Genomic DNA, 16,669 nt, shown 5'->3' with positions numbered 1-16,669 from the left:
GCAACAGGTTATCTACTTTAGCAGCAATAGCTTCAGGAAATCAGCCTTTCTGGATTTGAATGTTTCCATGTGAATTTGAAACCTAAAACTAGTTTATACTTAGTAACACATTATTTTAAGGTTATTGGTTTTGGATACTTTCTGCTTGTTTTAAATTCACAAACTGAGGCCGGGCGCGGTGGCTCAAGCCTGTAATCCTAGCACTTTGGGAGGCCGAGACGGGCGGATCACGAGGTCAGGAGATCGAGACCATCCTGGCTAACATGGTGAAACCCCGTCTCTACCAAAAAGTACAAAAAACTAGCCGGGCGAGGTGGCTGGCGCCTGTAGTCCCAGCTACTCGGGAGGCTGAGGCAGGAGAATAGCGTAAACCCGGGAGGCGGAGCTTGCAGTGAGCTGAGATCCGGCCACTGTACTCCAGTCTGGGCGACAGAGCGAGACTCCGTCTCAAAAAATAAAAAATTTAAAAAAAAAATTAAAAAAAAAAAAATAAATTCACAAACTGGTCGTTGTCATTTTAGGAAAAGACAGTGGCTTTAAGTGTTGATGAGGAAAGTGTACATAACATCATAAATACTATTTTCAAGGCTTTTGTAGCTCTTCTCTTTGGGAGTGGGGCAAGGACATGGCAGGTATGGAGCAGAACTTCGGCTTTCCAGATTAATTTACTAGCACAATTTATAAGAGTTTTGAGAAAAAAATATCAGAAAATCTAGAAGGTGATTCTTATCACCGTCATTGCCAAGAAAAATTAGGGTTATTGTTTTCTATCATCCTTTACAAGATGAATTGATGAATTTTTCTCATTACCCTATCACTTTGTTTTTTAGTCTCCCCATCACTCTTGGGCAATAATAGCTAAGCTGATAGGAAAGCTACTGTGCACATTGTAAGGATTAAAATCTTAAACTTTAGTCCCTTTTAGCCTTTGGGCTTTAGCATACAAAGAATGCATGTGCTCTGTTTTCTCAAGGGAACTCTGAGTACTCTGCAAGGGGGCCTGCTCTCATAATTTACTTTTTGAATGAGCCCTTCTGTTTATAGCTGAGATTTGCCAGTTTAAAAGGAAATAATATGCTTAGATAATATTAACTGACTTTTTGTTTTTTCAGTTATGTACCATCAGAATTTTTAAGTTAACAGGGATAGCCATTTGTCAGGTGGTGGCAGAATTGTGTTGAATCTGCGTCTGGTTTTTTGAAGTGTTCTGTTTTTCATAATGATTTTGCATACTCTTATTTCTTATACTTTCTTATTTCCTTTTAAATTTTTTTAAAGCTTCTTGAAGCTTTCAATCTAATTTTGGCACTATGGAATAAGGTATTAACTTGATGAGGCAAGCTTTAGTGACTAAAAATTGTAACTGCCTTAATTGGGACAAATCATAGCTGGCAGCTAAACTCAAGGTTTAATCACGTCCAGCACGTATTCACTGTTCCAGTCAGAGCTTGATGTGTTAAACAGCCCTACTGTCTGTGTGTGGGTGTTCTATGTGTGTAAATATTCTGAGATGAATTAATCTTTTTAGTAGTTCTTTGAAAATTTTCAAGTGTTCTCTTTTTTCATACTTAGAAGAAGAAAAAACTCATAAAATCAATGCCTGCAGCTGTTTTATTTAACATCATTTTAGAATTTAGGCTGTTTCTGTTAGCAGAGCTGACCTGTTAAATAGCTTTTATTCATATTCATTCCAGTAGAAATTTTAGGAAACCTTAACTTGTAAATATTTTTATCTCACCCAAATCCTAGGTAGATGAAATGCCCTAGGACAAAGACCTTCAGTTTTTAAACTGGGTTATATTTTTGAGGGAATTATTCTGCACATCCTCAGGTTGAGAGATAATCTTAGCTAAAAATTACCTCTTGAGAATGGATGCCTGATCTCTACTTTTTCTTTTCCAACTTGAATTATCCAAAAGCCTTTTACCCCCACTACAAAAGAGAAGTATCTCTTACTCATCCCATTTCTTATGGTGGTCCCAGGCAATAAAAATCTCAAAGGAAGGGAAAATTCCAGAATGCATAGTCCTAGAGAGAGTCCCATGATAGAAATCCAAAAAGAGGTTAGGTCAGAAATACTGGAGAATATTGAAAAATTATTTCATCTGGACAACAAACTCCTGCCTTCTCTCTTTTTTTTTTTTTTTTTTTTTTGAGACAGGCTTGCTCTGTTGCCCAGACTGAGCAACCTCTGTCTCCCAGGGTCAAGCAATTCTCCTGCCTCAGCCTCCCAAGTAGCTGGGATTATACAGGTACCCACCACCATGCCCTGCTAATTTTTGTATTTTATTAGAGATGGGGTTTCACTGTTTTGACCAGGCTGGTCTCGAACTCCTGACCTCAAGTGATCCACCTGCCTCGGCCTCCCAAAGTGTTGGGATTATAGGCATGAGCAACTGCCCCTGGCCGCCTTCTCTGTTTTCTAAGTTAGGATTATTATTAGAAAAATGAGATAGTTATCACAGAGATGTGTATCAACACATTTATTTTGATTAAAATGAAGTTTGCTTTTGTTTAATAGAAATCTCTTACTTGATTGGTTTGAAAATGAGGACTGGCCAGCTATTTCCCATAAGTTACATCACCTTAATCTTTAGTGCCAAACACAGCTAAAGTACAGAAGAAACCATCCAGAATGAAGTTCAGAAAAACAAAGGAATGAATGATAATATGACAACATAGAAGGGAGAGTAAGAGAGTAGATAGCATGGGAAGGTCCAACCCATATCCAACTGGAGTCTCAGAAAAGTGAAAAGAGAATGGGGGAGAAGCAATATTTGAAGACATAGTAGGTGATAATTTTTCAAAATTGTCAAGAAGACTGTTTTGTCAGTATGAATATTTGTTAGCTGTGTCATCTGTATTTTCTAAATAGTTGTCTTCTAAGATCTTTCTCTTTATCTTGCTTCCTCAAACTGAGGATTTATATTGTTCCTCAGGTCTATAATATCCTTAGTCATTAATCCTTACTCATTTACCGAGACAGTTGCCTCTTCTCCACTCTTTATTCTCTTTTTCCAAAGTCCCATTTGATAAATGTCAGATCCTCCTATTCTAAAACCTTTCTTTCATAGCTTCAGAATGAAACTCTCGCCTGAATTCTGACTAATCTCTCCAAACCTATTCTTAAGGTTTACTGACTCTGTATATAGCTATGTCCAGTCTTCTAGTTAACTTGTTATTAATTTCATTGACTTGACTTTCTTTTTTTTTTTTTTTTTTTGAGACGGAGTCTTGCTCTGTCACGGCTGGAGTGCAGTGGTACAATCTCAGCTCACTGCAACCTCTGCCTCCCAGGTTCAAGCGACTCTCCTGCCTCAGCCTCCCAAGTAGCTGGAATTACAGGCACGTGCCACCAAACCTGGCAAATTTTTGTATTTTTAGTAGAGATGGGGTTTCACCATTTTGGCCAGGCTAGTCTCAAACTCCTGACCTCAGGTGATCCACCCTCCTCGGCCTCCCAAAGTGCTGGGATTACAGGCAAGAGCCACCATGTCCAGCCAACTTTACTTTCCATTTCTTGTTCTATTTCAAATCAATTAATCTTCTTCAATGGATCTTTTTTAGAGAAAGACACAATTTTCTCTAATGTTTTAAATGCCTTGTTTTATGTCTTTAGTCATTTAAATATTCATATTTCTATGACTATAGTTCCTGAGTGTCTAATCCAACTGTGTTGAATTGACATTGCATTTACTCACAGTTAATTGGTTCTTGATGTGCTCACAATTGTGAGCTTATATTTAGCAGGCCTTTGTTTGTGGGAAATCTTTGCTAGCAAAATCAAATATAATGTATCTCTGGAAGAAAAACAAAGATTTTCTACAGATAATCTCCTGCCAAGCATGAGCTCACACTGGCCTGAGTTGTGAATTCTCAGAAGAGTCTTCTGCCCTTCTCTTGTCTCCTTTTGTTTATTCTCGTCTTTGTCTTCTTCCTCTTTCTTTTAACCATCCAGATAACCAAGACAAAGAAGTTCGCCTGCCCTCTCCTTTTGCTTCTGTATTGTCTCCCTGTGCCACAGAACAAATTTTATTCCCCTTGTCACTGTCCTTGAACTTTTTGTTTTGTTTTGTTTTGATGAGCTTTATTGAGGTATAATTGACATAATAAAATTTACTAACTTGAATGTACACTTTGATGAGTAACTCTCACCATCATGATAATAAAGTATTTCCATTACCCTAAAAGTTATCCCCAAACCGCTTTGCAGTCTCCTCCCCCCAACCCCTGGTGGCCACTGATCTGTTTTCTATCCCTTATCTAAAATGCTTGGGATGAGATGTTTTGGATTTCAGATTTTTTCAGATTTTGGAATATTTGCAGTTACTTAAGCAGTTGAACATCCCTAATCCAAAAATCCAAAATTCAAAATTTTCCAATGAGCATTTTCTTTGAGCATCATGCTGGTGTTCAGAAAGTTTCAGATTTTGGTTTCATATTTTCAGATTACAGATGCCCAACCTGTGCTAGAATTTTGCCTTTTCTAGAATTTAATATAAATGTGACCATATAGAATACAATCTTCTGTCTAGCTTTTTTTGCTACTTAACAGAATGCTTTTACAATTCATCCATGTTATTGCATGCATCAGTAGTTCCTTTTTATTGCTGAGTAGTATTCTATTATATAGCTATGCCATTTTTTATCCATTCATGTGTTGATGGACATTGGGTTGTTTTCAGTTTTTGGCTATTATGCATCAAGCTGCTAGAGAATTTTTATATAAATCCTGGGTAATACCTGTGGCTGTAATGGCTGGCTCATATGTTAAATGTATCTATAACTTTATAAGGAACTGCCGAAATGTGTTCCAAGGGACTGTAACATCAGCAATGAGAGTTCCATTGGCTTCATATCCCCACAAAGTCGTGGAATTATCTATCTTATTTTTGTGATTTTAATTTGCATTTTTAAATAACCAACGATGTTCAGCATCTTTACATGTGCTTGTTTATCATTCATGTATCTTTGGTGAAGTGAGCAATTCTGTTGCCTCAGCCTCCCTAGTAGCTGAGACTACAGGCACGCACCACCACACCAAGCTAATTTTTGTATTTTTAATAGAAACGGAGTTTCACCATGTTGGCAAGGTTGATCTCAAACTCCTGACCTCGTGATCCGCCTGCCTCAGCCTCTCAAAGTGTTGGGATTACAGGCGTGAGCCGCTGCACCTGGCCAACTTTTTTTTATAGTTGTTTCTTTATGTTCCTTCAGAAATCTTTGCCTGATTTAAATATTGATTATTTCAGTCCAAGAGGATAGGTTATCTATTTTAATTTCTCAGTATTATAGTTTTTGGTGTACATATCTTATATATCTTTTGTGAGAATTATTTCTATATAGTTTACCATTTACAATAGCATTTAAAAATTTTTTCAAATTTGGATTGTTCATTGCTGGTATATAGAAATACAACTGGTTTCTGTTTATTGATGTTGTATTCTGAGACCTAGTCAAATTCACTTATTTGATGTTCTAAGGAACATCTCTTTAGAAAACTCTAAAGAAAAGGGTTTTCTTTATACACATCTGTCATCTGAATAAAAACAACTTTATTATTATTTATTTTTTAGAGACAAAGCTGTTTTTGTTTTGTTTTGTTTGAGACAGAGTCTCCCCCTGTCGCCCAGGCTGGAGTGCAATGGCGTGATCTCAGCTCACTGCAACCTCTGTCTGCTGAGTTCAAGTGATTCTCCTGCCTTAGACTGCCGAGTAGCTGGCACATACCACCATGCCCGGCTAATTTTTTGTATCTTCAGTAGAGACGGGGTTTCACCATGTTGGCCGGGCTGGTTTTGGACTCCTTACCTCGTGATCCGCCCGCCTCGGCCTCCCAAAGTGCTGGGATTACAGGTGTGAGCCACCACGCTCGGCGAAAACAAGGTCTTGCTGTGGAGTGCAACAGCATGATCATAGGTCACTGTAACCTCAAACTCCTGGGCTCAAGTGATCCTCCCACCTCAGCTTCCCAAGTAGCTAGGACTACGTATGTGCACCACCACACCCAATTTTTAAACAATTTACGTAGAGGTAGGGTCTCGATATGTTGTCCAGGCTGTTCTTGAATTTTTGGCAAACAATTCTTCCACATTGGTCTTCCCAAAGTGTTGAGATTATAAGTGTGAGCCACTGCACCTGGCCTATTTTATTTCTTTTCCTTTCTTTATGCCTTTTGTTTCTTTTTCTTGCCTGCATGCACTGGCTAGAACCTATAGTAGAAATGGGGTTTCACCATATTGGTAAGGTTGGTCTCGCACTCCTGATCTCAGGTGATCCACCCACCTCTGCCTCCCAAAGTGCTGGGATTACAGGCGTAAGCCACTGCGCCTGGCCTAAAGCTACCATCTTTTGACATCATATATATATTTCTGATTTTAACTGTATTGGCTAGCTGTTGTTTAGGAATTTCTTGTCATATAATGGAGAAAAATACCTTGAATCAAAGCTATTAGATAAAAGGAAACTTGTCTGAGATAGTTCCCCAGCCTGTTAAGTGAAAATTTTGGGTGTTTAGAATTATCTTATTTTTTTGTAAATTGCTACATATCCAGTGAGTCAGGCACCCACTCCTAGTACGTTAAGTCAGCCATAAATAAGAGAATGTGAAAAGAAAGTATGGAAAAATATGTTTTGGAAAAGGTAAAAAACTTACAAAGGCTATATTAAAACCTATAGTGTCGGGGCTGGGCATGGTGGCTCACGGCTGTAATCCCAGCATTTTGGGAGGCCAAGGTGGGTGGATCACCTGGGGTCAGGAGTTCGAGACCAGCCTGGCCAACATGGCCAAACCCCGTCTCTACTAAAAATACAAAAATTAGCCAGAGGTGATGGCGTGCGCCTGTATTCCCAGCTACTTGGGAGGTTGAGGCAGGAGAACTGCCTGGGAGGCGGAGAGGTTGTAGTGAGCCAAGATCTCGCCATTGTACTCCAGCCTGGGCGACAGAGTGAGACTCTGTCTCAAAAAAACAAAACAAAACACACCTAAAGTGTTTGTAGGTTATGTGTTATGTGAATTTTGCAAGCAGGCAAGTCAAATTGGGCATTTGGTTATCTATAATAATTTAAGGAATTATGATGTTAACTGATTTATTGAAAAGGGTTTATTTCAATTATGATTTCTTAAGTGGTGAGAAGCTATTTTCCTTTAAGCTACAAAAAATTATGGGTAATGCTATGACTCTAAAACTTTTTCTGATAATGTCTTTAAAAGAAGATAATGTCTATTGGATAAGTAACTTTTAAAAAAATTCATTTACTCGAGAGCTAAGTATAAAGTTCTGAAGGAGAAAAACACCTTTTTTTTTTCTTTTATACAGTCAACAGTCAGCACATCACAAAACACTACTGTAACCAGAGGTGTGGGGTTTTTTTTCCCCACATATACCAAGCAATTGTAGGAGACACCAACTGGGTGTCCCGTAATTCAATTCAATTTTGACTTCAACTACCTGGAGTTAGATCCCAGGTTAAGGGCTCAGTCGCACAAGACTGGGACCCTTACTTCACATGCCAATCATACATAAGTAGGTTGTAACCTATACTTGTGACTGACCGGCTGTAAATCGGGCTACCACTACCCTCTCCTTGGGTTTGATTAATTGCTAGGAAGGCTCACAGAACTCAGGGAAACACTTTCGTTTGCCAGTTTATTATAAAGGATACTATAAAAGATACATATGAAAGCCAGATGAGGCCGGGCGCAGTGGCTCAAGCCTGTAATCCCAGCACTTTGGGAGGCCGAGACGGGTGGATCACGAGGTCAGGAGATCGAGACCATCCTGGCTAACACGGTGAAACCCCGTCTCTACTAAGAAATACAAAAAAAACTAGCCGGGTGAGGTGGCAGGCGCCTGTAGTCCCAGCTACTCGGGAGGCTGAGGCCGGAGAATGGCGTGAACCCAGGAGGCGGAGCTTGCAGTGAGCTGAGATCCAGCCACTGCACTCCAGCCTGGGCGACAGAGCGAGACTCCGTCTCAAAAAAAAAAAAAAAAAAAAAAAAGAAAGCCAGATGAAGAAGTACATAGGGTGAAGTCTGGAAGGGTCCCCAAGTACAGGAGCCTCTTCCCCCATGGAATTGGGGTATGCTATCCCCCCTGCACATGGATGCAATGACCAACCCAGAATCTCATCAGGTCTCTTGTTTCCCAATTTATTTATTTATTTATTTATTGAGACAGGATCTTGCTCTGTCACCCAGGCTGCAGTGCAGTGGTACAATCACAGCTCACTGCAGCCACTACCTCCCAGGTTCAGGTGGTCCTCCCACCTCAGCCTCCCGAGTAACTGGGACCACAGACACGCACCACCATGTCTGGCTAATTTTTTAATTTTTTTGTAAAGTTGGAGTCTACTTATGTTGCCCAGGCTGGTCTCAAACTCCTGGGTACAAGTGATCCTCCTGCCTCAGCCTCCTGAGTAGCTGGGACTATAGGCATGCTCCACCATACCCAGCTAATTTTTTTAAAATTTTCTTAGACAGACACAGGATCTGTGTTGCCCAGGCTGTCTTGAACTCCTGGCCTCAAATGATCCTCCTGCCTCATCCTCCCAAGTAGCTGGGATTACTAGTAGGCATGATCCACCACGTCTGGCTATATTTCTTATTTCACAAAAGAGTTTTATAGGTGTGCCTTATATTGACATACTATTTTAATTTTATATCTTTCAGATATTTGTATTTGACTTGTGTTTTGGAATTTATCTACACTTAAAATGCCACCAGCAGTTGGAGGTCCAGTTGGATACACCCCCCCAGATGGAGGCTGGGGCTGGGCAGTGGTAATTGGAGCTTTCATTTCCATCGGCTTCTCTTATGCATTTCCCAAATCTATTACTGTCTTCTTCAAAGAGATTGAAAGTATATTCCATGCCACCACCAGCGAAGTGTCATGGATATCCTCCATAATGTTGGCTGTCATGTATGGTGGAGGTAAGTACCTATTAAGGCCTGCTCTTTTAATTTTCATGAAGCAGCCAGAGTGTCTGTATTAGGTAACTTTAAAAAAAAAAGAAAAAGTCTTATTCAGTGAGATGTTTTGAAATGTTATTTCCTAAAGCTTGGTGTTTAGAGTCACATTTTTCATTCCTGATAACAATAGCAACTCTCGCTATAGTATTTGAAATACTATAGCATTTCAAAACGGAAATGAGAAAATCGTGAGGGACCTTGATTTGCTCCAACTGATGTATCATTGAGCTTAAAAGACTGTTATAAAAATGATGTATGCACAACTGGTTTTTTGTTGTTGTTGATCCCTGCTAGACTCTTGAAATGTAAACATAAATATAGATTTTTAAAAATTGATGTTGGGAGAATTAAAATTAATCAGACTGGCCTAATGGCATGGTTCAAAGTCTCAGGTAAAATCTTTGTATGATGTTAGAATCAACTGAATAAAACCTCCTCCGTATTACTTGCGATGTTATGAGTCCTAAAAGCATGTCAGCTGTACCCTAAACTTAAATTTTACCACTTACTTCTCTTTTGTTTTCTTTGGCATATTGTAAAGGAAATGTAGGGAGTAAGTTGCTCACTTAACATCATCTAAAATACTGTTTCTAGCCAATGTAATGATTCTAGGTTTCAACTATAAATAACTTAGCCTTAGGCTGCTGAAGTGGTGCCATATTCAACCAATATCTATCAAGTTCTATGAGTACATTCAGCACGGGGCTAGGTGTTGTGAGTGACAGAAAACACTGATCCCTTCCTTTGAGAACTTTATAATGCTTTTGAGACAATAATATATGATCATGAAACAGGAATAAGCAGTTGAAATCATAATTTCATTAAGCCTATAATTAAATTGTACAGAAGAAACAGGTAACTGGCTGCCATGGAGAGAGAGAAACTGGGTGACTGGGAACAGGAGTAGGAAGACATGTTTCCACTGCTTATCTTTTTGTGCCTTTTACATTTTAAACATGGGCCTATTTTGTCTATCAAATTAAAGAACCTAAGTGCTAAATTGTAGTGTTTGCTTTTTTTGTAAGTTCAGAGAAATCGAAAGGGACTTTGGGCATTAGCTTCTGAGAGCCAATAATTTTGCAGGCTTTGAACTCCATTCGGCCAGGATTATAATCAGGTTTTGACTATGTTGGCTTGAAGAAATTGGTATAAACATTACCCAGAGGTACTCCAGGTGTTCAGTGTGTTCTTAAGTTGACTACAAACCAGAAGTTTACATGTTGCAATTCTGTGCCACCAAAGAGCTAGAGAGCCACTTGTGTTTTGCATCAAAAGTAAGTGATGTCAGTTTTATTAATTGCACGTGACTCTCCTTTGGGGAAACAGTTCCTCCTTTGTCCTTACGCAATTAGTGAGATAACTAGCACATTTTTTTGAGTTTGTATTTAATAGGCCCATAAACCGTACGCCTTTCTATTTTTAATCATAGCTAATTAGGCCCATCCTTCTTGAAATAACACTAAAAGACAAAATGCCTATCATGAACCTTGTTGCAGAATTTTTACTAAATGGGTTGTTCGTTTGGTTTGGTTTCTAAATAGTATATCCCCTAATAAATAGTTTTCATCACTTTTACAACTGTGATAATCCTTTAACTTGTTCACTTGGACCACAATGTGAACACTAATACGTTTTGAGATATGGTTGGTTTTGTTTTCTTTATTAGTGCTTTGGGTCAGAGATATACAGTGATGGTTATTAAAGTATATTTTGTGGGGAGGAGATGTTACCTGCCTGCTTTTGGTTTTTCCTTTTTTTAAAACATGAAAGTATAAATTTACATATTTTAAGTTCCACAAGGATCACCTTAACACTTGTGGTTTGGAATTTTAAATATTTCAAAAACTTTAACTTCTACAGTATTAACTTCTACCTCACAAAGTCAGCAGTGTGGTGATATTGATCTTTGTTTTGTGGGATCTTTCTTCTTTTTTTTTTTGACACAGGGTCTCAATGTATTGACCAGTCTGGAGTACAGTGGCATGATCATGTCTGCCTCAGCCTCCCCAGTAGCAGTTGGCCCTACTACTATGTATGCTCAGCTAATTTTTTATTTTTGTTAAGTAGAGATGGGGTCTCACTCTATGGCCCAAGCTGGTCTTTTTTATTATTTATTTATTTATTTATTTATTTTGAGACAGCATTTCTCACTCTGTCACTCAGGCTGGAGTACAGTGGCACAATCACCACTAACTGTAGCCTCAGCCTCCCTGGGCTCAGGCGATCGATCCTCCCCCTTCACCCTGCCAAGTAGCTAAGACTACAGGCTTGCACCACCACGCTTGGCTAATTTTTGTTTTTTTTGTAGAGATGGGTTGTCGCAGTGTTGCCCAGGCTAGTCTTGAACTCCTAGGCTCAAACAATCTGCCCACCTTGGCCTCCCAAAGTGCTGGGATTACAGGCATGAGCCACCGTGCCTGGCCTGGTATTTATCTTTGTTATTCTGGCTGTACAAAGTCTTATGACTCTATATATATTTTGTTGTTGTTGTTGTTGTTGTTGTTGTTTCGTTTTGGTTTGTTTTTGTTTTTGTTTTTGTTTTTTGGAGACAGAGTCTCACTCTGTTGACCAGGCTAGACTATAGTGGCGTGATCTCTGCTCACTGCAACTTCCGCCTCCTGGGTTCAAGCAATTCTCCTGCCTCAGCCTCCTGAGTAGCTGGGACTGCAGGCGTGTACCACTACGCCTGGCTAGTTTTTGTATTTTTAGTAGTGATGATGTTGACCAGGCTTGTCTCAGAATCTCCTGACCTCAGGTTATCCATCCACCTCAGCCTCCCAAAGTGCTGGGATTGCAGGTGTGAGCCACTGTGCCCGGTCTAAAAATATTTTGTAAGTATTCTTTCAGTATGTAATGTTTCCATCTTACACAAGCTTTAAATTCAAATTATTTTCTTTCTTTCTTTTCTTTTTGAGACAGAGTATTGCTCTCTTGCCCAGGCTGAGTACAATGGCACAATCTCTGCTCATTGCAACCTCTGCTGTCCGGGCTCAAGCAATCCACCCACCTCAGCTTCTGGAGTAGCTGGGACTACAGGTGTGTACCACCACACCTGGCAAACTTTTTTATTTTTGGTAGAGACAGGGTTTCGCCTTGTTGCCCAGGCTGGTTTTGAACTCCTGGACTCAAGTGATCTGCCTGCCTTGGTCTCCCAAAGTTCTGGGTTTATAGATGTGAGCCCCCATTCTTGGCTCAAATTATTTTCAAATTAGCTGTGATCTAATTCATGAACTGATTATCTTAGTTTGCCCAGGCTGCTGTAACAAAGTATTGATCACAGTGGAGGCTGGGAAGTCCAAGATCAAAGTTCCAGCAGACTAAATAAGTAGTGATGGTGCCTATGTCTGTGTCCTCATGTGACAGAAGGGAAGACAAACTCCCTCAGTCCACCTTTTTTTTTTTTTTTTTTTTGAGATGGAGTTTTGCTCCTGTTGCTCAGGCTAGAGTTGCAATGGCGCAATCTCACCACAACCTCCGCTTCCCAGATTCAAGTGATTCTCCTGTCTCAGCCTCTCGAGTAGCTGGGATTGTAGGCATGCACCTCCATGCCCAACTAATTTTGTGGTTTTAGTAGTGACAAGGTTTCTCCATGTTGGTCAGGCTGGTCTCAAATTCCTGACCTCAGGTGATCCACCCACCTTGGTCTCCCAAAGTGCTGGGATTACAGGCATGAGCCACCACTCCCACCCTGTCTTTCAAGAGGCTGAGGCAAGAGAATGGCATGAACGTGGGAGGCAGAGCTTGCAGTAAGCCGAGATCGTGCCACTGCACTCCAGCCTGGGCAACAGAACGAGACTCCGTCTCAAAAAAAAAAAAAAAACACAAACCACATTTATGATAATATATAAGTACTCTAAAATGTATTTAGATGCATTTATATGTCTCCTATCAGTGTGTGTGTCTGAAATTTAGAACATACTTTCTACATACATGTTTTTGTTTTGTTTGTTTGTTTGTTTGTTGAGACAGAGTCTCACTCTGTTGCCCAGGCTGACTGAAGTGCAATGGCAGGATCTTGGCTCACTGCAACCTCCACCTCCCAGGTTCAAGCCGTTCTCCTGCCTCAGCCTCCCGAATAGCTGGGATTACAGGCACACGGCACCATGCCTGGCTAATTTTTATATTTTTAGTCGAGACGGGGTTTCACCATGTTGGCCAGGCTGGTCTTCAACTCCTGACCTTGGGTGATCCACCTGCCTCAGCCTCCCAAAGTGTTGGGATTACAAGCGTGAGCTATTGCGCCCAGCCACTTTCTACATATATGTTAATCATATCCTAGATAAATCAAGAACCTTGTGAACATCCATTGCCAAGGTGTTTTCAGCCTGCCCCTGCCTTAAAAGAGAAAGATTAAGGATAACTTCAGGTCTTTTGTATTTTAGTAAAATTCCATCCAGTATTTTTAGATTTAGAACCTGCACAATTATGTTTTCTAACATCTTTATTTTAGTACACATATGACTCAGAAATAATTACAGAAAACAGTATTCTTATCATTGCTGCTTGTTTATTTTGGAGGATTTGTCATTCGTTGTCATTCATACTTGTATAGATGTGAGGGAGCAGTTTCCTTTATATTACTACATTTTTGGTTATCTTTTAGGTCCTATCAGCAGTATCCTGGTGAATAAATATGGAAGTCGTATAGTCATGATTATTGGTGGCTGCTTGTCAGGCTGTGGCTTGATTGCAGCTTCTTTCTGTAACACTGTACAGGAACTGTACTTCTGTATTGGATTCGTTGGAGGTGAGTTACTACTGATTCATTTGGAAGCATTAGTTTTTTGCTGGCTATTTTGTATTTACCTGCATTCATCTTTCAGATCTCTGAAGTGAAATTATTTTCTTATAGAAATGACTTGATTATCATTTTGAAGAACTACAGATAAAAGTACTAGAAAAGCAAACTTTTAAAGAAATTGCCATTATATGATGGATGTTTATTGTTTGTTGAATGAGTAAATGAATTGAAAGAATGATTGCATTCCTTGTCCTAAGAATAGACAGTAGTGGTAGATACAATGTGTGTGGCAACTCGGTGCGAGAGTGGCTATTTGATAGAATGTCCACATAACGTTTCTGAGGGGTAGAGGATATGCTTGATAATTCCTCCCCCTACTAAATGAAGATAATGAACTGTTGATGAACATAATTAATAAAAGTTACCCATAACCTCACAATCCAAAGAATATCATTAACATTTCTATATATATCCTTCCATGTGTTTTCCTATGCACAGATACACCTTTTTTTAGAGCAAAAAAGGATCAAATTATGTATAATATTTTGTAACCAGTTTTTTTTCCACTTAACAATATATGATGAACATTTTTCCATGTTGTTAAATCTTTTGATACATAACAATTTTAATCTCATACATAACATAATTTTATTTGATCTCTTAATTGTTGACAAATTGTTTTTGTCAGTATTAGGTTGAAATTCTTTTGTGAACATGAATATATTCTTAGTATAAATTTGTAGAAAAGGAACTGCTGTGTGTTTGTTTTAATATATGTATGCTAAATTGTCCTCTAAAAAAGTTATACTCACTTATTGTCCCACTACAGTATATCAGAGATTCCAAGATTATCCCTTTTGTCAACAACGGGATATTGTCTTTTTTTAAAAAAAAAATTTGCCAATTTAACAGGTGAGAACAATATCTCTTGGTATTAATCCTTATTTTCTTTCTTTCTTTTTTTTTTTTTTTTTGAGACAGTCTCACTCTGTCGCCCAGGCTGGAGTGCAGTGGAGCAATCTCGGCTCACTGCAAGCTCCGCCTCCCAGGTTCACGCCATTCTCCTGCCTCAGCCTCCCAAGTAGCTGGGACTACAGGTACCTGCCACCACGCCCGGCTAATTTTTTGTATTTTTTTTTTTTTAGTAGAGACAGGGTTTCACTATGTTAGCCAGGATGGTCTCGATCTCCTGACCTCGTGATCCACCTGCCTCGGCCTCCCAAAGTGCTGGGATTACAGGCGTGAGTCACTGCACCCAGCCTCCTGATTAATTTTTGGATGTTGAATTTTGTTAAAAAGTATTTTTAAATTCAATCTTTTCCAATGTTTTCCCATTATTAAACATCTAAAATTTTTACGTATTCAAAAAGTATTTTATGGTTTCCATCTCGTATAGCATCCTGAGAAAGTTGTTTTCTGCTCCAAGATTATGAAAATATTTGTCCACTTTTGTGTAGTGCACTTTAGTTTTTATATTTAAAAATCTGTTTTTTTGTTGTTTTTTGTTGTCATTGTTGTTTTTGAGACACTCTCACTGCCAGGCTAAAGTGCAGTGGCGTGATCTCAGCTCACTGCAGTCTCCACCTCCTGGGTTCAACCGATTCTCCTGCCTCAGCCTCCCAAATAGCCGGGATTACAGGCGCTCGCTACCACACCCAGCTAATTTTTGTATTTTTAGTAGAGACGGGGTTTCACTTTGTTGGCCAGGCTGGTCTCAAACTCCTGACCTCAGGTGATCCACCCACCTCGGCCTCCCAACATGCTGGAATTACAGACATGAGCCACTGCACCCAGCTACATTTAAAAATTCTGGGCCGGGCGCGGTGGCTCAAGCCTGTAATCCCAGCACTTTGGGAGGCCGAGACGGGCGGATCACGAGGTCAGGAGATCGAGACCATCCTGGCTAACACAGTGAAACCCCATCTCTACTAAAAATACAAAAAATTAGCCGGGCGAGGTGGCGGCGCCTGTAGTCCCAGCTACTCGGGAGGCTGAGGCAGGAGAATGGCGTAAACCCGGGAGGCGGAGCTTGCAGTGAGCTGAGATCCGGCCACTGCACTCCAGCCTGGGCGACAGAGCGAGACTCCGCCTCAAAAAAAAAAAAAAAAAAAAAAAAAAATTCTGAATGAATGAAAATATCTGACGTAAGATGAGAAAAAAGAAATACAACTGTATTTGTTCCCACATGGTTAATCAGTTGGTTCATTTGCTCATTTATTAATTTATTTATGAAATACTTATTGAGCAACAACTGTATGTGTGTTAGGATCCATTTTAGGTGCTATAGAGATAGAGCAACAAGTCAGGCAGTTAAGCTCTTTAATAGGAGGAGACAGACAGTACAACTCATAAATATATGAATAAATGAGAAAAATATCAGGCAGTGATAAATGCTGTATAAAACCTTTAACTGAGTGTTGTGACAGGGAAGAACTGGGCAAGCAATGAAGGTAAGGGCTCACTGAACAATCAACTTTAAGTAGAGACCTGCATAACAACAGGGAACCAGATTTGTGAAAATGTAAGGGATCATAGACCCTAGAGCTTATTAACAAATGTAAGAATGGTTTGCTATGAGGTCAGAAAGTTCTTTGAATATTTCTTCTGCTAGCACTATTTATTGAATAATTTCACTGTTTGTTGAATTAATTTAAAATGCTACTTTAGGCCGGGCGCGGTGGCTCAAGCCTGTAATCCCAGCACTTTGGGAGGCCGAGACGGGTGGATCACGAGGTCAGAAGATCGAGACCATCCTGGCGAACACGGTGAAACCCCGTCTCTACTAAAAAATACAAAAAAAAACTAGCCGGGCGAGATGGCGGGCGCCTGTAGTCCCAGTTACTTGGGAGGCTGAGGCAGGAGAATGGCGTAAACCCGGGAGGCGGAGCTTGCAGTGAGCTGAGATCCGGCCACTGCACTCCAGCCCGGGTTACAGAGCAAGACTCCGTCTCAAAAAA

At 39.9% G+C, this 16,669-nt stretch overlaps 1 protein-coding gene across 2 annotated transcripts in view; it reads left to right on the top strand.

The window, feature by feature from the left end:
* The window catches only part of SLC16A1 (solute carrier family 16 member 1), a 43,149-nt gene that overhangs the window by 18,433 nt on the left and 8,047 nt on the right, over positions 1–16,669 (top strand). For both annotated transcript variants that reach the window (XM_025380203.1, XM_025380209.1), the window contains exons 2-3: positions 8,672–8,932; positions 13,575–13,718. In XM_025380203.1, the coding sequence (XP_025235988.1) occupies positions 8,716–8,932; positions 13,575–13,718 (361 nt within the window). In that variant the 5' untranslated portion in view covers positions 8,672–8,715. The remainder of the gene's footprint in view (positions 1–8,671; positions 8,933–13,574; positions 13,719–16,669) is intronic.

This window comes from Theropithecus gelada, chromosome 1 (genome assembly GCF_003255815.1).
Source record: "Theropithecus gelada isolate Dixy chromosome 1, Tgel_1.0, whole genome shotgun sequence".
Taxonomy (NCBI): domain Eukaryota; kingdom Metazoa; phylum Chordata; class Mammalia; order Primates; family Cercopithecidae; genus Theropithecus; species Theropithecus gelada.
Note: the sequence above shows the minus strand (reverse complement) of the source record. Positions and strands in the feature narration are given on the sequence as shown.